The sequence below is a fragment of the Camelus ferus genome, chromosome 14 (assembly GCF_009834535.1).
Source record: "Camelus ferus isolate YT-003-E chromosome 14, BCGSAC_Cfer_1.0, whole genome shotgun sequence".
Taxonomy (NCBI): Eukaryota; Metazoa; Chordata; class Mammalia; order Artiodactyla; family Camelidae; genus Camelus; species Camelus ferus.
Window position 1 is genome coordinate 24296394 of NC_045709.1, and position 24637 is coordinate 24321030.

General features: G+C 42.9%; 2 protein-coding genes across 9 annotated transcripts in view; both read right to left on the reverse strand.

Moving 5' to 3' along the window:
- Positions 1 to 8180, reverse strand: part of MPHOSPH8 (M-phase phosphoprotein 8) — a 40888-nt gene extending 32708 nt beyond the window's left edge. For all 3 annotated transcript variants that reach the window (XR_004325824.1, XM_032496530.1, XM_032496531.1), the window contains exon 1: positions 7723 to 8180. Coding sequence is in view for 2 of the 3 variants with exons in the window: in XM_032496530.1 (XP_032352421.1) it covers positions 7723 to 7935 (213 nt within the window). In the remaining variant the exon portion in view is untranslated. The remainder of the gene's footprint in view (positions 1 to 7722) is intronic.
- A 3729-nt stretch (positions 8181 to 11909) lies between these two features.
- Positions 11910 to 24637, reverse strand: part of PARP4 (poly(ADP-ribose) polymerase family member 4) — a 67582-nt gene continuing 54854 nt past the window's right edge. For 3 of the 6 annotated variants that reach the window (XM_032496535.1, XM_032496536.1, XM_032496537.1), the window contains 4 exons: positions 20719 to 21786; positions 18940 to 19039; positions 15622 to 15754; positions 11910 to 12291 (listed from right to left, as the gene is read on the reverse strand). In XM_032496535.1, the coding sequence (XP_032352426.1) occupies positions 12114 to 12291; positions 15622 to 15754; positions 18940 to 19039; positions 20719 to 21786 (1479 nt within the window). In that variant the 3' untranslated portion in view covers positions 11910 to 12113. Of the gene's footprint in view, positions 12292 to 15621; positions 15755 to 18939; positions 19040 to 20718; positions 21787 to 21890; positions 22072 to 24637 lie in introns of those variants that run through there. The other 3 variants (XR_004325825.1, XM_032496539.1, XM_032496538.1) reach the window with 3 other exon arrangements.

Here is a 24637-nt window from a genome sequence, read left to right on the forward strand (position 1 = left end):
CTTAGTAACAAGTGAAGATTATACAGCTAAAAAGTAGTTCAGCTGAAATCGGAACCCAGGACCTGGGCTGCACGTGAAGAATTACCCGCAGTGCCAAGGCGGTCCCTGAGCCCTGAGGGCAGATCAGGTAACACAGTCTACTGAGTTCCCGAGAGGGAAGATCCCTGTCTTTGAGAGAAAGAAGGCATTTTTTTAGGAGAGTGAAGTCACATTTCTACCATGATAGGAAACACTAACTGTAAAATAATTCCCAAAACTGCCTCTAAACGGTCTAAGTCTAAAATGTCCACCATATGGCGATTTACAGAAAAAGCCTGCCGACCCCCGCCATTCACCACGTCCACTTACAAGACTGTCGTTAAACCACTTACGCTGTTTCTTTGAGAAACTCCCTGTCACGCGCCCGCTTTCACCACTGCTGCTCGACATCGTGCTGGAGGTTCCAGCCAGAGCCATGAGGTAAGAAAAAGACACAGAAAGTGTCCAAGTTGGAAAGAAGGAAAACTATATTCACAGGTGATACGATTCTATATATAAAAAATCCCAAAGAACCCACAAGAAAGTAATCAGATCTAATAAGCAAACTCAGCAAGGTTGTAGAGTACAAGACACACAAAAATCAGCTGTGTATCTATACATCTGTAACACACAATCTAAAAAGGAAATTAAGAAAGCAACTCCACTTATAACAGCATCTAACGAATAAAACAGTCAGGAATAAACTTAATCAAGGAGGTAAAACAGCATTACCTCATAATCCAGCAATTCCACTCCAAGGTATATACCCCAAAGAACCAAAAACAGGGACTCAAACAGGTATTTGTACACACACGTCCAGTGCTGCGTTATTCACAAGAGCTAAAAAGTGGGAAACAACCCAAACAATCAGCAGACGAATGTATCAACAAAACGTGGTATATACACACGAGGCACTACTCAGCCCTAAGTGGGAAGGAGATCCTGATGCATGCTACAACAGGGACCGACCTTAAAAACACCATGCTAGGTGAAGTAAGCCAGGTGCAGAGGGAAGACATCTGTGATTCCATTTACACGAAGCACCTAGACCAGGCAGATTCCTAGGGACGGAGAGGAGGATGGGGGCTGCCGGGGCTGCGGGAGGAAGAGCAGGAGTCAGTGTTTGGCAGGGACAGAGCTTCAGTTCGGGAAGGTGACGTAGTTCTGGAGACAGACGGTGGGGGCGGCTGCACCACAGTGTGGATGGACTTAATGCCACTGAACCTATACTTAAAAATAGGTAAAATGGAAAATTTTAAGATCTATATATGTAAGACAATAAATTTTTTTATCTTTTTTCTTTTACTTTTTTTTGTTTTTGTTTTAACATTTTTTATTGATTTATTATCATTTTACAATGTTGTGTCAAATTCCAGTGTTCAGCACAATTTTTCAGTCATTCATGGACATATACACACTCACTGGTAAGACAATAAATTTTAAAGTTACCTACTTGTCTTTTGCCCATTTTCCTGCTCATTTATAAGAATTCCTTTAAACATCTGATGGCTATTAAATCTTCATCATATATATCCCAATTTTTCACTTCTCCATATTTTTGATTTTTCTTTTCTGCTCAATACCCAATCTCACTGAGAAGCAAGAACACACTCATGCAAAAGTTTTCTGCATGAACTGTACCAATCTAGCTACACACTTAACACTCTTCTGATTTTATTCACACAACCACCAAGGCAATAAACTTCCAAACTGAGGGCCAGGCACTGTCCCTCCCATTTCACCCTGCACATATGGGCACACTGCCTTTCAGTCATTCTGCTGTCTGTGGAAACACCAAGCAGCCGCATCCACTAGGGTTAGAAACTAAGAAATAATGAAAAAGAATAGACTTAATCTCTTAACTTTCAAAAATAATCCTGAAAATCCTTACAATTTTAATGTAATAATTAAAAGTCTATGTCAGTTTAATGGCTCAGCCACCTAACTGGGCAGGGGGACAGTGATTATAACAACAGAAAATGTATACACATTTTTTTTAGCAAAACTGCTCAAAGAGAAAACTACTAGTGTACGACTTGGAAAGAGCCTCTACGAAGGTGCAGTTAAAACTGACGATAAACCCAGGAGAGACAGCATGGTTGTTCAACCCGTATGAACAGAGGCAGAGGAAAAGAAATCCTAGTCAACAGTGTGCAATACTGCCTTTAGAAAGAGCAGTCTTCTTGATCTTGGTAGAAGCATCACATAAAGAGTTACATCATCATGGCAGAGTGCAGGATACCTCATAATCATAAGGTACCTGAATGTACCCAGTAACGGCACGGAAACAAACCATCCTGATTGGTGGGCCATGTTATTTCTGTGTGCATAAAAATAGTGGTAAATTTGTTACTAAATGCAGGTTAAAAAAAACCCCACACTATTTACTTTCAAATGGGCCAGGAAAAAAAATGTACACAAATAGAGGAAAAAAATTAAAGCCAATATTAATAATTGGGGGATCTGGGTGAAGGCCTATGGGAGATTCCATATAATTTCTGCAGCTTTTCTGATTTAAAAAAAGCAGTCAGAAAACTAGTAAAGTTTTATTTCAACAAAGAACACATATATAAACTTCATGCTAGTTATCAACTAAATCTGATCCAGTCAATGAGAACGAGGGGTATGAACAAACATCCTCAAGTATTACAGAGTATACTCCAGTTCTGGCTCCAGATTTAAGTCACTGTTACAGCTTTTATTTCAGCAGTTTTGATTCACTCATTTATTCAACAAATATTTATTGGGTATCACTATGTGTCAGGAACCTTTTGAGTCTCAGGGGTACAGCAGTATACAAAACAAATGAAATCTCTAAACTACATGTTCTTTTACAGGAGTCACGTCTATCCAAATACTGCGCAGGGCTTTGCTGTGTATTAAAAATTTTCACAATAGCCCTGGGATCTCTCAACTCATCTTCAAAGTTCCCCAAATAGTCTATTTTCTTGGTAGCCAAGTTTTCTTTTAGCTTAGTCAGTGAGCCAAACTAAAGGGCAGCAGACAGTCCTCCTATCCTCCCAGATTATATACACGAGGTAATTAAATTTTCTTGTTTAAAAAAGTCTCAAGGCCACTGAGTCCGAGTGTATTAAAAATATGAAATATTAAGAAAAAATGCAACTGTATTTAAGCATTTCAAGGACTTTATGTTAATAATAGAAATAACGATACCTGATCTGTTTTAGTATTGCTTTAAACACATCATAAAAAATGAGTTAAAATATCAATAATATTAGGAATATGAAGTAGAGAATAACCCCCTGCATTCAAAGTATTTTCAAATTACTTTCCCATATTCCCAGAGTTTCAAGTTTATAAGTAACAGCCAATTTGCTTGCTGGCAGCTGTATTACAGGTTTTAAATAACACAATTAATCAAGCAATATTCAATGCAAAACAATATAAGAATATGTCAGTTAAAATAAAAAATCCTTTTAAAGTACACGAAAACATTTACTTATACTCAAATGTTGGGAAATTATGCAATATATTTGTACGTAACTTACGGAAATTGGAAAATAATTTTATCTGGATGAAACCAAACATGTTACATAATTTACGAGCTTCAACTAAAGTAGGATTAGAGGGTAATTTACAGTCCTAAAGACATACAATTTACAAAAAAGGCTAAAAACAGTGAGCTATGGGGGGAGGGTATAGCTCGGTGGTAGAGTGCATGCTTACCATGCATGAGGTCCTGGATTGAATCCCCAGCACTTCCATTTAAACAAAATAAAAATAAGAACAGTAGGCTATGTATTCACCTTAAGATGTTAGAGAAATACTTACACAGTAAGGAAACAAAATTATAAAGAAAAAGCAGAAATAAATGAAATAATAAAGAAATACATAATCTAACATTTAATAAAGGGTAATATCACAACCAACTTTGGTTTATTCTATGAACACAAAGTTGATTTAACATTAGGAAATCAATGTAATTCACCATATTAGTGGAATAACGGAGAAAAATTATGCAATCATCTCAATAGATGCAGGGAAAAAATTTAATATAATTCAACGGCCACTCATAGTAGAAGTATTTAGCAACTAGAAATAAAGGAAATTTCTTTAACAAAAGGTAAATATACAAAAATTAATTGTATGTTTATATGAGCAACAAACAATAAGACAATGAAATTTTTCAAAAGACAATTTACCACTGCATCAAAAATACCAATTGTAACTAAAAGTCAATTTAATAAGACGTCAACACAGAAAGCTATAAAAATTATTGAAAGAAATTAAATTGATCCTAAATTTATCCAGATTCAATGTAAATCTCAATAAAAATTCCAAGTTTTTATGTGTGCAAGGACATTAACAAGTTGATTCTTAAATTTACAAGGCATTATTAAAGAACAAAAAAGACTTGTTTGATGAAACTTATCCTTACATTACACTATCAATTACACAAAATCAATTCCAAGTGAAGTGTAAATATAATACCTGAAAAGCAAAACAATTGAAAAAAATTACAGAATATTTAGGGTAGGGAAAGATCTCTTAAACCAGACATAAAAAGCATTCAACATCATGATGAAGTTTTCCTACACTGATCATATGAACTACAAAAATACACAGCAGGAAGATATTTGCATGATATCACCAACAAAGGGTTTGAACCTAGAATACATAAGGACTGCAACAAATCAATACAGACAGACAACTCAGTAGAAAGAAACTGAACAGGCACTTTATAAAATGACGCAAAAAAATGAAATAATAAACATGAAAAGATGCTCAATGATTTCAACACTGATTACTAAAGAAGGATTCAGAGAAATACAAATTACAAGTGGGTAATACTATCATATACCCCACCACAACTGGCTAAAAAATATGCAGACTGACAATATCACGTTAGGATGAGAAACAACAGGAATCCTTGTAAACCATTAGCAGGAATGTAAACCTGTACAGCCATTTTCAAAAAGTTTCCACTTAAAGCTAAAGACATATGCATCCTTTATGTCTGAACAATTCGACTCCTAGGTGTATATGACCAAAGAAACGTTTGTGCACAATACACTAGGAGACATGTTCAATAAAATTCACAGAAATTGGAAACAGCCCAAATGCCCATAGACAGTAGGAGAAAAGATACTGTGATATATTCATACAACTGAACACAGTTGGCCCTTTAACAACATGGGTTTGAACTGCAAGGTCCACGTATATGCAGGTTTCTTCCAATAACTATACCGGAAAATTTTTTAGAGACATGACAATTTTAAAAAAAGTCACAGATGAACCACATCGCCTAGAATGTTGAAAAAACTAAGAAAAGGTTAAGTATGTCATGAATGCATAAAATATATGTAGATACTAGACTATCATTACAAAGGCATAAAGTGAATGATATTTAACATAAAATTAATGTGTCAGTTTTCTTAATGTTTTGTAACTCTGCTTTCAAAGAACTATGTTACATATTCTTTTGTAATTGGAGAAATGAGGAGTATCAGCCTATTATTATTACAGGTAAGTGATGTCTTTAAAAATGTGTTTCCAATACTGTATTATGAATATGACTATAATACTGTATGTCATAAACATTTCCCAGTGATTCATTCATTCATTCATTCGTGTACAGGCTGGGCTGCCGTGAAGCAGCTGTATCGATTACCCTAGGCCACTGTAAAGAATGGTACTGCTGCTGCTTTATCATCAATGCATGAACTGTTACATTTTCATGTTACTTTTCATTTCTGATGTCTAGTTTTGGTAATACATGTAACATCTACAGTGTTCTGCATCATGTAAGACAATACTGATGTAGGTTCTGACAGGCGATTCACCTTGTAAACAGATGAGGTTAACTCAGGGTATATGGTACTGAAGATATATTCTCTCTTCCTTATGATTTTCTTAACATTTTTTCCTTTAGCTTACTTTATTGTTAAGAATACAGTATATACACATAACATACAAAATATATGTTAACTGTTTATAAGTAAGGCTTCTGCTTCCGGTCAACAAAAGGTTATCAGTAGTTAGTTTTCGGGAGAGTCAAAAGTTATACGTGGATTTTCAACTGTGGGGGGGTCAGACACCCCCTAGCCCCCGTCTTGTTTGAGGGTCAACTGTACTACACAGTAACAAAAATGAAAGAAACTACAGCTCCAATAACATGGGTTAAATCTCACAAAGATAAACTGTTTAGCAAAAAGAGCACCCTCACACCAGACAAATAGTGAGATTCCATTTAAATGAAGGAAAAAATCAGGTAAAACTGAAGTACTGAGGAACGCATGCTTAGATGGGAAAATTACACAAAGAGCAAGAAGGCAATGACCACATAACAACGCAAGATAGTGATTCTGAGGGGTGGGAGGGAGTACTGATCAGAAAGGGGTTCAAAAGGGATTTCTGAGGCTGGCAGCCTATACTTCCTGACTTGGGTGGGGTTACACGGAGTTCTGACAAATCGCTATCAGGACCCTTATATTTGTCAACTGGCTGGCTCACTCAGCAACGTTTATAAAGTAGTTCTTACAAATCACCCATTTACAAAAGCACCTAAAAATCCAAAGCCCTGAGAACTAGAATTTTTACTCAATTTACATCACTGAAGTCTAACCCTCCTTTACTGTCTTAAACATTTAAGTTTCTTGGTTCATCTACTTCTGACTAGAACACGAGGCTTTAGGTACAATGCTGACAATTCTTGGAACTGGCAAAATTAAATACTGTATGAATAAGTAAAGCATCTTAATTCTGAAGATATCTTCCACCTGCCAAGCACCGTTAAATAAATACAGGTGTTACAAAGCAATCTAAGATTGCTTCCCCTCTCACCTCGATACTTACAATCCATTTGGGGAAATTACACATAAAAATGTTCCCATATTTACTGTATTGCAACTAACAACATAAATGACACTGGATTTCGATTATTTATCCCCCACTGGACAGAATTTTAATGTCAGCGACGGTGTCTGACTCAGTTCGTCTCTACATCCTCAGGACCTAACACAGCGCCTACCATGCAGCAGCTGAACACAAAAAAAGTCTGCTGAATGAATGGACAAAAAAATTTACACAAAGTAACATATGACAAATAGGAAATAACAGACAGTAAAAAGAACACAATATACAGAATGACAACCGTGTAGGGCCTTTGGTCATCTTGCACCTATTGGACTCAACCGGACTATTGTCCGTCATTCCACCATCCTCTCTCACCTGCCCCCAGCCTCCAGCCCACAACTCATCCCCTCATTCAACAGTCTGATATACACTGAGCAATTACTGCATGCTAGGCACTGGATCAGAGTGCTAGTGACACAAAAATTAATAAAAAGCATAGTCCCCGTATTGAAGGAGTCTACAATCTACAGTAGACAAGCCAGGACAGAATGACAATACCCTCAATGCTAAAACAGAGATCTACACAAAGGGTCACAAGGGCATAAACGAGGAAGCACCTCATTGCGGGGATCAGGAAAGCTGAGCAGGACCCCACCGGAGAGGGAGCGGGGCGCGCCGAGGACTCCCGGGACCCCACGCGCAGGGAGCCGGGACGAGGATGCTCCGGTTCTGGAGACCTGAGATGCCACCCTCTGGGGTGGTGGCGGGGACAATGGCCTACGGAGCGAAGCAGCGTTTCAACGTGACCCTGCGGCGCAGGAATCCCTCGCCCCCGCCCCCGCCCCCAGCACGGCCCCGGCGGCGCCGAGCGGCCCGGCCCCTACGTACCCCCTCGGTCTTCATGTCCAGGATCTTCTCCACCTCGAACACATCCTCGCCGTCCTCCTCGCTGTCCCCGACGGCCTCCGCTCCCTTCGCGGCCGCGCCCTTCTCTTCGCCCGCCGCCCCAACTCCTTTTCCTTCGACCACGGGCGACTCGCCGCTGCCGTCGGCACCCGAACCGGGAAGTGCAGCCGCGTTCGACCCCTCCGCCGCCGCCATAACGGAGCTCTGCAAGCGGCCGGGAGAGACGCTGCGACACGCGCCCCACGCTAGGCCCCGACCCTCAAGCCGCGGGACGCCGCTCAGCCAGAGGGGCCAATGGCGGGCTCGCCACCCACGAGCGACGCGCGCGCGCACACCAATGACGTCAGGGCGGGCGCGCCGGAGCCCCGCACGGCCCCCCGGAAGCGGGTGGGCGGGCCAAGAGGCGCCCCTGCCGGAGAGAAGAGCGCGGCGACGAGGCTGGGGAGAGGCTGCGGGGTAGAGCCGGAGGGGCGGGGCTAGAGCCACGTGGGCGGGCCGCGGGCGGGGCCTCCGGGCCGCGGGCGGGGCCTCCAAGCCGCGCCTCCAGGCTCCCTGGGGACAGCGGCGCCTGGTTTTCTGTGCGGTTTGTGAGCGACCCCAGTGAAACAGCTCCTGGTGCTGCTGTATCTTAGTGAGTGCTGCTAAAGGTAAGGTGTATTTTTTAAATCATGAGGCTAAAACATGTATTTTCTGATTTCTAGTTGGGTTTTTCCCCCTCACTGGGAAAAGTCAGAAGTCATCATAAAAGCAATTTGTCCGGGTTATGAATAATTGACAGAAACAGTCAGGACCCCCACCTCAAAAAAAAGAATTGTCACCCAGAGTTAATAGGTAAGATTTTTTTCTCACTTTGAATTGCAAATAAGCAGACTCTTTACGGCAGCGGGCTTTTTATTTGACGGTGGACTTTGTCTAAAAATAAATGCACAGGATCAGGGTTGTGAGTTCAGTTTCAGCTGGGGCAGAGCGAGGACTCCCGCTGGGAGCCAGCCCGCCTGAGGGCTGGGAGGGACGCCCCCGGAAACACGCGGGATCTCAGTGAAGGCGGCACGGGCAACCAAGCACACGTTTTGGCAGGTTGCTGCTAGTCACAAGGAGCACACAGATGTCCTTACTAATGGTTGTAGTACTTTTCTGGATACAGGGAGACGTAAGAAATTGGGCGCATAAAATCTTCTCCTGAAAATATCTAACTATCTGAAGGCCTTTTTTTTTGCCAGTTTTCCCCAGAGCACAAAGTGGGTCCTGCCTGATCCCCTCTCCGGGTGTATTGAAGGTCAGTGACTGCAGTGGTCAGTGACTTCATTCTCGTAGAACCAGGTGGTGAATGACAATTTATAGTTGGCAACTTAATTTACAAAATTAACTCTTTTAAATGAACTCTCTGAAGTTAGTTTAAGACTAATATATGATCCAGCAGATCCCTTTGGAGGGGATCACCAGGTCTCTGAGTTGGCTCAATGATTTGTTTAGCTTACTAAGTGCACCCTAGGCACCATCCCATACTAGGCATTAGGATTCCAAAGATCAATACATAGTATCTGCCTTCCAGATACTCTCAGTCTATATAGGAAGACCCACAGCAATTCTGATAGTTAGATATCTTTTTAAAAATAAGTTTTTAAAAGTATTACAACAAAATAACACTAGTTGATGGTAGAAAGCTTATTTTTTTTTTCAGAATTCCAGCTAGTAAGTGAAGAAGAAAAATCGAGAATCTCAATATTTTATAAATGATTCAGACAACAAAGTCATTAGCTGAGAGACCAATGAGGAACTGGATGCCAAAGTATCTCTCCACAGACAATTGATGGTTGTGGGGAAAACACAACTTCAGGTTGGAAACCCGCTGACCAACGTTAGCATTACTAGAAGTAGAACAATGAGGGGCAGGGTAGAGGTCAGTGGTAGAGTGCATGCTGAGCATGCAGGAGGTCCTGGGTTCAATCCCCAGTATCTCCACTTGAAAAATAATAAATAAATAAACCTAGTTACCTCCTACCCCCCAAAAGTAGAACAATCAGACTTCATGGCTCATGTTGACAAAAATGTGGATGCTTCATCTACTCAGAACTTTAGGTCCAATTTCCAGTTTACAAGAACTATGGGGAAAGTGCAATGGAAATAATCAGACAAACTCAGAATGTGGGATGTTTTGTAGGAAAAGTGACCTGTTTCTCCAATAGCAAAAGAAGAGGGAAGAGAAGGCTGTCCTAAATGTATAAAAACTTGACAAAATATTTTAAGTCTTGATGGGTTTCATTATGCTATTTACTCTGTTTTTATGTATTTCTGAAATAAATTTAACTTATATGTGTTCATTGTAAGATTTTTCTCAATTAATTCAAAAATGTATAAGATAGAAATAAAGTTCCTATTCCCCAAAGGTAGGCAGTTTGGAATATGACATGCCAGATTTTTATCTCATACGTATTTAAACACCCATTTGTATAACTTTAAAAGGAACTCTATTGCACATGGTTCTGTAATTGCACTATATATAACATAATATATGCACATGTGGGTGAGTCCATATTTCTGTAAGATGAACTTCTAGAAGTGGAATTCCTACTAGTGGAATTTATAGGTCAAGGAGCTTAGTGATTCAATTTTTGTCTTCCAGTTTTTATTGAGATATAATTGACATATACTACTGTATAAGTTTAAGGTATACGGCATGATGACTTGACTTACAGACATCCTGGAATAATGATCACAGTAAGTTTAGTGAATATCCATCATCTCATATAGGTACAAATAAAATGAAAATAAAAATATTTTTTCCTTGTGATGTGAGCACTTAGGATTTACTCTATGAACAATGTTCAGGTATAACATACAACAGTGTTAATTATACGTATCATGCTGTACAGGACACCCCTAATACTTATTTGTCTTATAACTGGAAGTTTGTGCTTTTTGACCACCTTCATCCAATCCCCCCTGCCCCTGCCCCCACCTCTGGTAACCACAGATCTGATCTCTTTTTCCATGAGTTTGCTTTTTTGAAGTATTAATTGACCTACAACACTATATTAGTTCCTGGCACACAATATAGTAATTTGATTATTTCTAAGCATTATGAAGTGATCACCACATAGTGGTTTAAATTTTGACAAACACTGTAAAATTTTCTTTCACTAGTATCTGTTTCCAGTTACAGTGTAAGGAAGTGTCTGGTTTGTCTTCTGTGATGATGTCAGCAGACAAGTAGGCAAGGCCAAGGCCAAGGCCTGGCTGATCTGCCCAGTAAAGGGTAACAAACCCGTTGTAGACGTAGACAGCTTATTACATAACCAGCAAGAGGGGAGAGCCGTCAAGAGGTGGCTCCCCGTGCCCTCGGCCTAGGCCCCCAAAGGAACCGGGATTGGATCATGAGCCACAGCTCTACCCTGAGCTCACACGTCGCCTGCCCTAGGAGGTGATGAGAAATGTCTCCTCCCCTAGGAGACAAGGAGACAGGGAGGAGGGGGCCTCACAGCAGCCCTCACCAGCCCCCATCTCTGGCACCAGCAGGCTCACAGGCTTTCTGCTAGACTCAGGGAGCAGGCTGGGTCTCTCATCAGGCTACTGTCAGCCACTGGAGACAAGGCAGGGCAAGCAGCAGAACGGGGCCCTGAACCAAGGCAGGGGGGCAGGGTGGCAGCGGCGTTTGTGGTGAAGGCAGGACAGGCAGAGGGACAGCCTCAATGTGCCTCCAGGAACGGGGGCTTCCCGTCCAGGCAGAGCGGTGACAGCCTGGAAATGATGTGGTGGCGGGAGGTGGTCAGCAACCCTGCAAGAAATGACTCAAAGGGTCAGAGACCTGAAAAAAATGCAAACTGTGAACCGTGGAGAACATAACATAGGAGAAAGTCTAATGCCCTTGCGTGTGGTAGTGACATTTAGTTGCAACATCAAAGGCGAGACCCATGAAAGAACTACTTGGGACACCTATTTCCTCTAAGTAACAAGAAAGGCGTCCAGGGATCTGCAGACGGGACCACACCAGGGAGCACGCGCACCGAGGGCCCTGGACGCAGGCGTGATGCCAGGATGGCTGCCGGGGCCAAAGACCCTCTTTTCTCGCGGCTGGGCCAGCTGCCTCCCAGATTCCGAGCAGAGAAGAAGCAGCTTCCAGGATGGTCCTCGTGTACCGCATCACCTTAAAACACTCAAACCCCAAAATCTGCCATATTGAAATTTTTATTTTATAATGCTTGTTAGTTCATCACAACAATAAAGACTGCTTCCACTGATTTTAAAGTGACCGCTACATTGAATAAAATCACAAGTTTTGCTATAGGTATCCATTAATATCTGATTATTTTGTACACAGAAGCATGAAGAAAGACAGTTTAAACTGCAGTCATTTGCTTCGGCCCTGGCAGTGGTTACCGCCTGTGAGGCCTGGCAGTGGTGCCTGCAGGCTGCATCCCCAGCAGCTGTTTGGTGGCCGAGTCCCAGTCTTTACCCAGCTCGAGCCGCCAGCAGATGGAGGAATATTGTCCTTCAGTTCTTCTTAGCCACTCACTTGCTTTCCGTATTTCCTCAAAAGCCCAGGGGATACGCCTAGATTAAAAATAGTTTTTCTGTCAATTTTGGGATATAATTACATATGAAATATAACATGGACCAGATCCAGCACATTATATCAGACGAAATCTGTCAAAAATTAACACTCTTCATAGCAGCGGTTCTGACATTTTTATGGGAGTTCTTCCACCAGCCTGACATGGTGCTTTTAGCCCCTTCCTCACATGGTGAAGCATACCAGGCCCTCGCCGCCCGGCGCCACCGCCTTCATGGGCGTCCCTGCTGCCCCCAGGACCACGCCAGCTTTCACACGTGTTACCAATGGTTGACTGTCATCCTCTGCTCATCCTCCAAGCACAAACCCAGCGCTGTGTTCACACTAGGCTTCCACCTGTCCCTCCCTTTTGCTCTTCTGGGAATTCTCACCTCAAACTAGTTACTGGTAAAGTCCCTGAGAGTCACCCACGAAACTGGCATATATTTAATTTTACAACACAAACTGGCAACAACTTACTAGTAAAATGTGCATAACATAAAAACTTCTAGTTTGTGTCCATAAAATGCTGTCGAATATTCAAGTCTATTTGAGACTGAGAAAAATTGAGATTTCTCATTAATATTAGATAGGTGTTTCCTTGTTTGTTTTGTTACCTGCTAGAACTTGTTAGCAAACAAGCATTGACATATATTAAAGGATACGGGAGGACACGAAGAATTTGGAAAGTCTCTCTATCATTCTGATTTTTCTCCCCTGGGAGCTGGGATGTGGGCCATCAGGGTCCTGTGGTGGTTGAGAGCTGGGTTTGATCCTGCCTCTGTAATCACACAATGTACAGCCCTCACTCAACCCTGCAAGCCTCAGTTTCCTCAGTTATGCCACTAATACAAGATCCCATGTGTTTGTTGTGGGGATTAACAAAACGCATGAATTTAACATATTGAACGGTCTCTGGCACCGAGCAGGCAATCCATAAAGGTTAGCTGAGTACCTGGGGACCTGAACACCTAAACGGCAAGCGAGCCCAAGGAGGTTAAAAGACTGATGGTTCCCAGTAATTACTAGTCTGCTTAGAGTCACTGACCACTGGAGGCAAAAAGACTGATTTAAAATATTCTCACAGATTCAACTGGCCTTCCTTTAATCCAGTTGGTCTCTGAACTTTTGACTGACCACCCCACCAGTATGAAAATTTTGTTTGTACACCTCCAAGCAATGTGCTGCCGCATTAATGTTATGGACATCATGAAGCAGAAAAAATAGAAAAGTTTTAAATATGCAAAAAGCAGGAAATAAACATTACTTAAAAGAGTTTTATTTATTAAAGTGCCAACAAACCATATTGTTATCTCACAATAACAGTACTACAGTAAGAGTAATGTGATGGAATATATTTCATTATCTTGGAAATCTTGGTTTAATAATTTGTGCTACTGCAGTTCAAAAGGAGGCTGAACGTTATTAATCCTTATTCTAACGGTTATCACACAGTAAGGAAAAGATTTAAATAGAAGTGGTTGTGCCTGTCAAATCAAAGACTAACTTTTCAGTCTATTCATTCTTCAAAGTATTTTTCTTGATACTCATTTAATAAACTCCCATTTTTCTCAAGGAGTTGTTTTGGCAAACTAATGAGAAAGTGTTGCTCTTTTTAAAAATGAAGGCACATATTCCATAGAGTAAAATGCTCAGTTAATGATCGTGTAAGTGTCTGTTTTGTGTTTGGTGCAGTTGGGAATGGAGAATTTAATCGTTGTTGTGAGAGGGTAAAAACAGATCTACTAATTTATTTTAATTTCATCCGTAAACATATTATCTCTACGGGATAAGAACTTTTTCTTAAACATGACACTTAAAAACAGTGATAAATAATTCTTTAATATCACAAAATATCTAGGTAATGTTTAAATTTCCCTAATTGTCTTTTTTTTTTTTTAATGCAATGGGTCTTGTTCAAATCAGGATCCAAACAAGGTCCACACATTGCCTTTATGTGTGCCGAACATCTTTAATCGACAGGTTCCTCCTCTCCCCTCTTCTTTCACTGTCATTTATTTCCTCCCGTTCCAGACATTGCTGCCTGCATTCCCGCAGGAGGACTTAACATGTCCAGTCTCTGTTCTCTGACATCTGATCTTCATTATGTAAAATCCCTATACAGTTTCCAAGTCAAAACCATAAAACGAGGCACATTAGGCGAAGCCTTACTTCCATCCTGTCTCCTCCCCAACCCCCCAGAGATAATAATATTTTACTAGTTTTATTAGCTTTCCCCCATCTTGCCTTTTGAAAAACATAAGCAAACTGTGTGTGTGTGTGTGTGTGTGCGTGCGCGTGTGCGTGTGTGCGCGCGTGCATAGGCGGCCTCTGCCTGGGGTATGGACGGGGTGCTGACGGGTAAGGAGGATTCTGACGTACACTCAAGGCCTCTTGCGGTCCCCGGGGCCGGCCAAGGGCGAGGGCGGGGCCCCAGAACCGGCTCTTTCCACACTGCCCCATTTTAGCAGAAAATTCTAAATCTGAACCTGGTCTTCTAGGTGCTTCTAAAGTTGTATTTATCAGGGTAGCGCTTTAGACGTATTTATTTTAACAGTTCGCTAGTTTGATTTACAAGTTTTAATACTTAGACATATAGCATGTGGGTTCCTATTTGTATTCTTATCCCAGGCCCTGCAATTGTTAGATTTTCCAAAAGCACATAAAAGAAATACACTGCAGTGAAAACAGTACTAACCAGGACCCAAACAGCTAGGCCTCCGTGTAAGCGACAAGTAAACTCTCCAAGCCCCAGTTTCCTCTCAACCCAAGAAGTAAAAATACTGTCTGTCTGGCCTCCCCAGGAAGAGCTCTGGGAAGATGTTCCCTGCGGACAAAGTATCTCTGTGCTCACAATTCCGCGTGGCTTCCTCTCAGGTCAGTCAGGAGCTGGCTGAGCTTTTTTCCCCTAAATAACCCATCTCCTCCCTCCACATCCCCACCCCCATACACAGTGTCAGCTACAGCCTGGAAAAAGCTTTTCTAAACAGGAAGTTATTGTAAAACAAGTTACTTCCAATTATTGCATAAAAACAAGCTGATTTGTGGCTGCTCAGCGTAAATTAGGCATCGACTTTCATTCAATGTAAAAGTGGCAAAAAAAAAGTTGATTATTTTGTGGGGAGGAGGGAATAACTGTTAATTTAGGAATGACTCTTCATAATTATTATATTAGACCCACAAACATATAATAAAGACCTCGCTGATACACACATACACTTGCCACAGCTTCTTTTCACTCCTGATTAAAACAAATGAACAAAATGAAACAAATAAACTGGGCTGAGGGCAAAAAGAAAAAAAAAGATTGACAGGACAAGTGAGTGAGTCACCTGGAAACAGAAGCGTCATCCAGTTTCATCAGTGACCTGGAGGGTCCTCCCTGCCGTTCCAGCCTGGAGCGGAGGAAGTGCAGGACGAGAAACGTGGCGACCAGGTCTAGGAGCCGCTCTCTCCCTTTCACACCTAGAAGCGGAAACGTGTTTTACGTCTGTTAGAAGCTCTGCACCCCGCCTGGACCTGCTTACCAAAGTTCTAATGAAGACTTACAATACCAGCAAACGGCAATACGTTCGCGCTTCACAGAACTCTGTAACACTCTTCAAGGTCCTTAGTTAGCCTGCTATTTAAATAAAAAAGGAGGGCGAGTGGGGCAAGTTCTGCCGTCATATTATCCTGACGGCTGCTAGGAACCTGAATCACACCTGAGCCCCCTCTCTGCCACCTTTAGTAACCAGAGGTGCAGGAAGTGCTTCTAGGTTCCTGCTACAAACAGCTCAGAGGAATAACCCCAAACATCCAATAGATAAACAACTGACACGGCTGATTAGATCACGGCATCAAATTATTCTGAGTGATCGGCAGTCTTGAAATTGTTTTCTAGGCCCAAGATGGTGCTGCTCCTGTCCTGGGGGCCTGGGCAGCAAAACAAAATTTTGGTAATTTTTGTGTCCCTGGTAACTCTCTGCTTGACCAGAAACATGCCACATCCAGGCAGCCAAACCTCAAACACCAAGCGAGCGCTGGGGTCTGATTCCCTGTTCCTCGACCTTTCCAAGTAAGGTCGGCCAGTCAGCCGGGCACTTCCTGTCTCCTGCTCACCTGCCTCTACAAAAGCTTGCAGCCCTTGCCCCTGACTTTGCCATTCTCCCGGCTCAAGATGGAGACTGCCTGCTTCGTCAAGTGTGAAATAAAAAATGTTCAGATCAATCGATTATTTAAACCGTGCATACTGGTAACCAGTGTTAGTTACCCAAATCAAGATATTTTACTGTATTATGAAATACCAAAATTGAAAATCAATGTTTAAGTCTATTGAACCCAGAAATTAACACATTTGAAATTTTAAAATGCGAGTCGTGTGTTTGAATGACTTTATATAAACATTTTGATTCTAAATATTGTTATTTTTCAAACCTCTAATGTCATGAAACCAAACTTTTCACAGCTGTCTTGAGAGGGTTCAGATCAGGCCACCCCAGAATCTGCCACTTTGGCGAGTAGATTATTTCGAGCTGAAGGCTGTCAAGACCCAGGAGACCCAGGAGAAGCTTTTCACGTCGCCCTGAACTGCCAGAAACAAATTAGAAAGGGTGTGTGCAGAGCTGCTGCCAGAGACAGCCTTCTCTGAGCCTGACCTGCCTGGCAGGCAGGCCTTTGTTTACAAGCGTTTCCTCTTCTCATCTTCCTGGGAACTGCTCCCCCTGAAGCCCTAGCGCCCTTATCCCTTTCATCAAAATTTTAGAGAAAAAAATCAGGTACTATTTATTCAATATTTTTCTACCCATCCTCTCTCTCTCCTTCAGGGATTCCAGTTACACAAAGGTTAAACCTTCTGACTTGTTCCACAGGTTTTCAATTCTTTTTTTCACTCTGTTTCTTCCTTTCTTTCTATGCTTCAGTTTGGATAATCTTCATTCACCATTTTATATTATTATAATTTGAGTTACATGATCCCTTTTTTCTCCCTATTTTGTCCATTCTGCTATTAAGCCCGTCTGACGACCTTTTCATTGAAGACACTGTATTTTCCAGTTCTAGAATTTTCCTTTGGTTCTTGTAGTTTCCAGAGATCTCTTTGTTGAGATTCCCCCGCTGTTCAGCCACTCTGTCCTTTCTGGTAAGTCCTTTACTGTATTCACACGAGCACCGTTCAGGTCTGTGTCCACGCGTCCCAGTGTCCGGGGCACTGCAGGCCAGTGTGTGCGGTGCGTTTCCCCCGATGTCAGGTCGTACTTCCCTGCTTCTTTGTGAGTTATTTTCGTTCTGTTCTGAACACTGAAGGCGATACCTTGTAGAGACTCTGGATTGTGTTACCTTATCCTAAAGATTGCTGCGTTTTGTTCTGGGGGATTCTCTGAAGGCTGTGCTTAGGGCGTTGTTAGGGTGGGCCTACTTCGCTCTCCCCTTCATCCTGTGGTAGGGCCCTTGATTGTGAGCTACGGTGCTCAGGGCTCTTTTGTGGTTTCAACGGCAAGCCTGAGACATTTATCAAGTCTCTAATTTGCTGTGACTTGAACACCAAACCGTGTCTTCCCAACACCTGGCAGCAGGTGAAATCTCTGCTCAGCTCTTCAGCTTCCCAGCTGCTGTTGCCTTTTCCTGGATTCCTTGGAGTCACCCCCTGTGCGTGCATAGGCTACGGAAAGCCAAGGATCTGAGGGCGATTTTTTAAGCAGATTTCAGAGCTCCCTGTTTCGTGGCTCCCTCGTTTCTAGGATTTTCACCTTTAATTTCCAGCCCCTGTGGGAGCCTCAAACTCTGACCCCTGTGCCATCCTCCCATTAAGACTTTCTATGTCAGCTCTCACCTCCAAGTGCCTCATGAACTGAGAAGTGCCTTCAGGTGAAAAGCGGGCTAAACGTGCAGCTCACCGGGTTTGCTTCCCTTCTTTCAAGGTTTGAGTCCCCTCTAGTTTCTGCCTGCTTTTGATTGTATTCCAGGCCTTTGATGGCTTTAAAATACCTTGTCCAGGGTTAGTAAGTGTTATTGGCAGGAGTTAGTCAGCTCTTCTTTCATTCCAGGAACTGGAAGTCTCTCCTCATGGAAACTGTCATCATGACTTTTTCGTCTAGGGCAATTCGAGGGGCACATTTCCCAGCCCCCTGGCATCTGGGTGGGGCTCTGGGGCTAGTTCCTGCCTCATGTTCTCTCTCCTTCCTGTCTACCAGCTAGATGATGCCAGAGTAATTTTTTTCTTCTTTCTTTTTCACCAAAGTAATTTTATTTTTTAAATTTTTATTTTTTTATTAAAGTATAGTCAGTTTATACAAAGTAATTTTTAAGACATGTTGACGGTAGAGCCACGATATGGAAGGAGCCTGGGTCTCTCAGCGACCATGTGGAGTGGACACCTGCTAACCAATGCTCATCTGCGATGTGGGAATGGAAGTGATCTTTGTGTTAAGCTACTGAGATTTTGGAATTTTTATAGCAGCCATTGCTACTTATGCTAGCAAATTTGCATAGGTGGTACCCTAGCTAGTGGTAAAGATACGACTAGAAATTAGTTCCATTCTTTGTTGGTTAACAAACAAATACAATTCCATTCACTTGTAACTTTAATTACTACAGTAGGACACTAGTTTACAAAAAAAATTTATAACACTTAACGAGTATGCCATTTAATAAACAGAAAAATGGTGACTCACCTAGAGATCGTATGCCTTTTTTTTCAAGAAAACTGATTAAAATATTTATGTCAAGGTTTAATATAAATCCCAGCTCTGGTGTAAGTTTCCAGAAGCCATCCTATGAAATTAAGAAAACAAACTTAAGTCACATTATTGAAATTTCATCACAGAGTTAGTTATGTAATGAATAATATGTTTTCAATTTTTCCAGTTCCGTTTATTAAGACATTTATTACTGTAAAATCAAAGTTCTTCATATACTTGTGACACAGTTTTGTTGGGAATCTCAAAAATGCTACGGACAGTAAGTATCTGGTGGCATTTATAATAAGTCAGGAAAGAGGCTCATGTGTAAAGATTTTTAGAAATAGTATTATACATTTTTCTTCTAGTAATGCTTTGAAACAATGTTTCTCAAGCTTTTAAATAGCATGATTCCTTTTGTTCAACATTAAAAATGTGTCATGATGTCTGAACTAACCTTTACCTCAAGCTTACAAGAGTGTTGTAAGCCTGAATGTGGAAATCCTAACCTTGAAGCAGATAAACCCCAGGTCCCAGTGAACTGATACAGGGATCAGAAAGAAAGGTGAGGTCATAGGCAGGTGCCAGGTTAAAGGGTCTACGGCAATAATTTGAAAAATAACAGGAGTGATTAAAAAAAGTAACACGTGCCAACCGGTACTGAGCTAGTACCAAGGGCTGTTTTTTTAATCTTCTCAGCCACTTCTTGTGGAGGTACTGTTCTCACGACCACTTTGCAGATGAGGACACTGAGGCACAGAAACGTGAGTAGCTGGTCCAAAGTCACACAACTAACGAGCAGTAGAAGCAGGAGTTGAGCCCCGCAGCCTGGCTGCAGGGCCCACAGACAGCAGCTCGGCCACACCATCCCACGTTCTCTCAGGCAGGGAAGCTGGGCAGCTGTTATTATTTTTAATAATAATATTTTTATTTTAATAACCTGTTTAATAACCCTAGCCCTGTCCCTAAGCACTCCATGAAACAGACGCTATTACTACTCCCATCAGGGGGAAGACCCCGAAAGGCTACCTGACGTGCCCCAATCACGCAGGGGTGGGGCTAGGACCCAAACTGAGTCTTACACTAAGTCAAGTTGCTTTTCTGCTTCACAAAACTACATCACATCAAAACAAATAATTACAGATGTAAGATGGGGCCTTAGTACCGCTCAGTGCCATTGCAAGAACCACATTTATAGAGTCTTTACTAGCTTCACGAACGGGATGATAATCCCGAACACAGTCTTCCATGTTGAGCGGCAGCCCAAAGACCTCACGTGAAGGCGCGCAGGTGCGCGCACAGCCTCACAGCGAGGTCAGGGTGAACTCACCAGTTCTAGAACCTCTCCCCATGACCCATCCAGGGAGGCTAGTTTCCTTCTACTTTTTTTCCTTTTTTTTTTCTTTAAATGGAGGTACTGGGGACTGAACCCAGGACCTCGCCCATGCCAAACACAGGCTCCACCCCTGACTACGCCCAGGCCCCAGGGAGGTGGATTTTCAGTTGAGGAACATGAACACTCACTTCCACGGTGTTCTGGCCTAACAGGTGAATACAGGTAGGTAAACACCAGCCATCATTGAGCACACTGTTCGTTCAACTGGCGTTTTTCAAAACAAGGTTTTCTGTGAAGGAAGCAGTGCCACATCCGGCCCCAGCCCCTCACCTCACTATGGACTGGCAGTGGTCGGTGTGATGACCAGGTACTCTGACTAGCATGGCTCTAACCCTGGAGCTCAGTAAGGCAGACACAAGGAGAAACAAGAGCAGTACCTCAGTTTGCAGGCTGAAGAGTTCAGCCCAGGGCACGGGACGCCTCCAGCTCTGTCCGCAGGCTCTACCTTCCTCATCTTTTTGTGCCTGAAAGCTTGTGGCAAAGTCACCGCTGCTTCTGTCAGACTGTGCCCTACTTTGCACCTGCTTAAACATCATCATCAGAGAGCTCTGTGTTTTCTTAATGTCTGTTTTAGAAGAACTCTCATGACGTGAAAAGTCACGTTGGAGAGGCTCTGACTGTGCAGCTCTGGGAGGACTGTCTGACGGAGGAGCAGCCCCCGGTTCCTGGCTAGCGAGGGCAAACAGACCTCCTGGCCGCTGGTAACTGGTGCTCAGTGATGCTGGGGAGCTTTGAGAATAGAGAGCAGGGTGGTGACAGCCGAACCCCGCGGCTGGAACAGGGGGAGGAGCTCTGGGAGGAGGGGGAAAACGATGCTGCTGCAGGGGAGAGTCCAGCTCCGGGCGGAAACCCGCAGGGCCGCAGGGGGCGCCCCTTGGCTCAGTTCCAGGGGGCTGTGGTGTAAACCAGGCACCCGGAGGAGGGAACCCCACGAGGAATTTGAAAACTGGGCTCTGGGGAGACATCCAGCGAAGGAAACCCTGCTCATGAGAAGCGTCAGCGCAGCTGTCCCACTCCAGGTCCTCATCAGCCTCATCATCCTTGTAGGACACGAACAACTGCTGGGGATCCTCAGGAGAACCAAACAGAGAGCTCTGAGGGGCTGAGTTGGGAGGGCAGGGTGGAGGACAGCCAGCAAAGGCGGGCACTAGGAGATGGGATGAGCCAGGGGCGGCAAAAACACTGGAAACAGCCATTTTTTGTGCAATGGCTTTTGTAAATAGTGGTTTAATTTCTGTTTGCTTAAACGACTCCACCTGACTTAAATCCAACAGCCTCTCCACACCCCTGCATTCAGAACTGAGTGTTCCAGGTTCTTCTGGTGGTTGGGGACCTAAGCTAGCCACTTCAGAATCTTTAGAAACTTTCAGCTTCGACGATTTACGTCTTTTAATCCGAAGTTTGAGTTTCAGGCCTTCGTTCCATTCAGAGACAGATGACAGAGGCTGTGCAGAGAGAGAAATCACAGTGTGAGGGAGAGGCCGGAGGAATACGAGCTGCCAGGCAAGCACACTACTCGCTGACGGCCTGACCTCAAGCGCTCGCTTACCCCGGATAAGAGGTGGGGAGCGGATGAGCACGTGCCCTCCTTTCACGGACGTGGAGCCCGAGACCTGGAGGGAACATCAGCGGCAGATCCACCAGAGCCCTTGTCTCTCTGCTCTGGAATCACGGGATTTCAAACTCCCTCATCTCCCACGAGAGGACCAGAGAAGGGACTTGCCCAAGATCTGACAATCAGCAATACCACTGTGTTAAATTAGCCCTAAAATAAGCCGATTAATTTGAAGCAAAGTACTCTATACGGCACTACAGCAATATTTAGAGAATGAGAAAACTGAAAAGAAAGTCAAAAGCTTTAAAGTAAAAAAATTAATGTATCTTTTGCACCAGAATATGAGTATGTGTAAAACAAAAGGGAACGAGGGATGCTATGTCAGTCCTATTATTTGAATGTCGTTTAAAAAGCATTCCTTAAAACCTGCATGTAAAATAAAATTCAATTTTATATGAATTACAAGTCCTGGAGATAGTTTGGAAATAATTAGCCTCTCATTTTACCAACGTAGATGAGCTGTTTTTTAAAAAAGAGTAGTCCCTTCCCATTTCAGGCAAATCTCAACGTACATTTAAGTAATTAACGCAGAACATGTGACAAGACATACATTTCAAAATAATACTTGAAAACAGTGCTTATCTGGTTAAACGTTGCTTAATTAGATAGGCAAAGTGAAAAACAGTGAGGGACTGGACCCATCAGACATTAAAGAATTTTATAAAATTGCAGTAATTATAACAGACAAACCAGTGGAACAGAATAGCCAGTCCAGCAACAGACCCTAAAACGTGGGAGTTTCGCGAGTGATAAAGGTGGCATTTCGAGCCGTTTGAGGAAAAGAAGAATTACTCAATAAACAGTGAAGTACTCCAACTGGATGAAAAATTAAATGTAAACATGAAACCATAAAGCTATTCAAAGAAATAAATAAGGGGAAATTTTTTTAAAGCATAATCTCTGAATGGGAAAGCTGTTTCTAAGCACGACAAAATACAAAGCAATATAAAACAAAAACAAGAAACCTAAAGATTAAAGAATCTGACTGCATTAAAAAACCTGCATGACAAGAAGATGGTAAACAACATCAGAATACAAACGGCAAACTGGGAAACTTTTGCAACTCATGTCACAAAGGGCAAATTTCCCTAATATATAATTTCACTAAAATAAATGAGAAAATGAGCAACATCACAACTAAAAAGGGCACAGGACACTAACAGACAATCCACAGAGATGGTGAGTGCGCAGGGCTTTCAGGGACGTGAAAGTGTGCCTCCCTTCATTTACGAAGAAACGAACGATCATTTAAATATCACCCGTATGCTTTTCACCTGTCAGATCTGCAAAGATCAGAAGTCGCCTCACACCCTGGGCTGGGGAGGGAGCAGGGAACAGGCCCTGGCAGGCGGCTGACGGGAGTGTGACCCGGTGTAGCCTGCTAGAAGGCGACGTGCTGGGAGCTGTTTAAAACCTCAAAACAGACCGACTTGGTCGGAACAGACACCAAGCTGATGAGCTCTGGAGTGAACACAGGTCCACGAAACCACCCTCACAACGAAGAGAACGGTGTACACGTGACTCCCGAAGCACCCCCGTGCCGCTGGCAGCCCGCCTCACCCTCCCCTCGGCCACCGAGCGAGCGCCCTCGGCTGGTTTGCATACGTTTTCTGTCAGTGGAGTCACAGTCTGTATTTTTCGTTTGACTTCTACTCAGCACAGCCGTCCTGACATTCACCCAGGCTGCTGCACGGATCAACGGCTAATCCCCTTCTACTGCCGGGTGCTAGTCCGTCCTGTGGCTCTCACGGTTCGTCTGTTCATTCATCGCCCGATGGTTGTGTCCACCTTCTGGCTGCTACAAACAGAGCCACAGTGAACACTCCACACAACTCCCTGTGTGAACACGTGCCTTCGTTTCTTTGGCTGGGTCAAACGACAGGTGTATGTTTAACTTTTTAAGAAACCGCGAAAGAGTTTTCTGAAGTGGATGTACCATTCTGTACGCCCACCAGCAGTGCGTGAGAGCTACACGTGCTCGGCGTCCTCGCCACCCTGGCACACGGCTCCCTTTCCGCCGTCTGGAGGGCACGTGCGGGAGGCGCCCTGTCCCCATCTGCGTCTCCCTGTGTGACAGATGGCGCCGAGCACCTCGCGGGTGCTTGCTTGCTGTCTGTACATCTTCGCTGGTGAAGTGTCTGTTCAAATCTTTAGCTCATCATTTTATTGGGTTGTTCTCTTATTATTGAATTGTGAGATTTCCTTATGCATTTTAGATAAATCTCTGTCAAGCATGCTTTGCATTTTCCCCCAGTCTGTGGTCTGCCCTTTCATCTTCTTAACAGTCTTCTGACAAGTAAAAGTTTTCAATATTAATGAAGTCCAGTTCAGCAATATTTTTTAGTTTGCTTTTTTAATTTAAGAAATGTTTGTCCAACCCTAATTCAGTAATATTTTCTCCTATATTTTCTTCCAGATATTCTTGTTTTAGTTGTTACATTAAAATCAATATGCCAGTCTTTTTACAGGGTGTGAGGCAAGGGTAGAGGTTTTTTGTTTTGTTTTGTTTTTTAGTATATGGCTAGCCAACTTTTCCGGAGTCATTATTGAAAAGATCATTTTTCCCCCATTGCCTTGTCTTGGTACCTTTGTAGAAAATCAGTTGACTCTATACAGGTGGACATACGTCTCGACTCTGTTCCAAAGGTCTGTATATCCGTTTTATGTCAATACCACAGTCT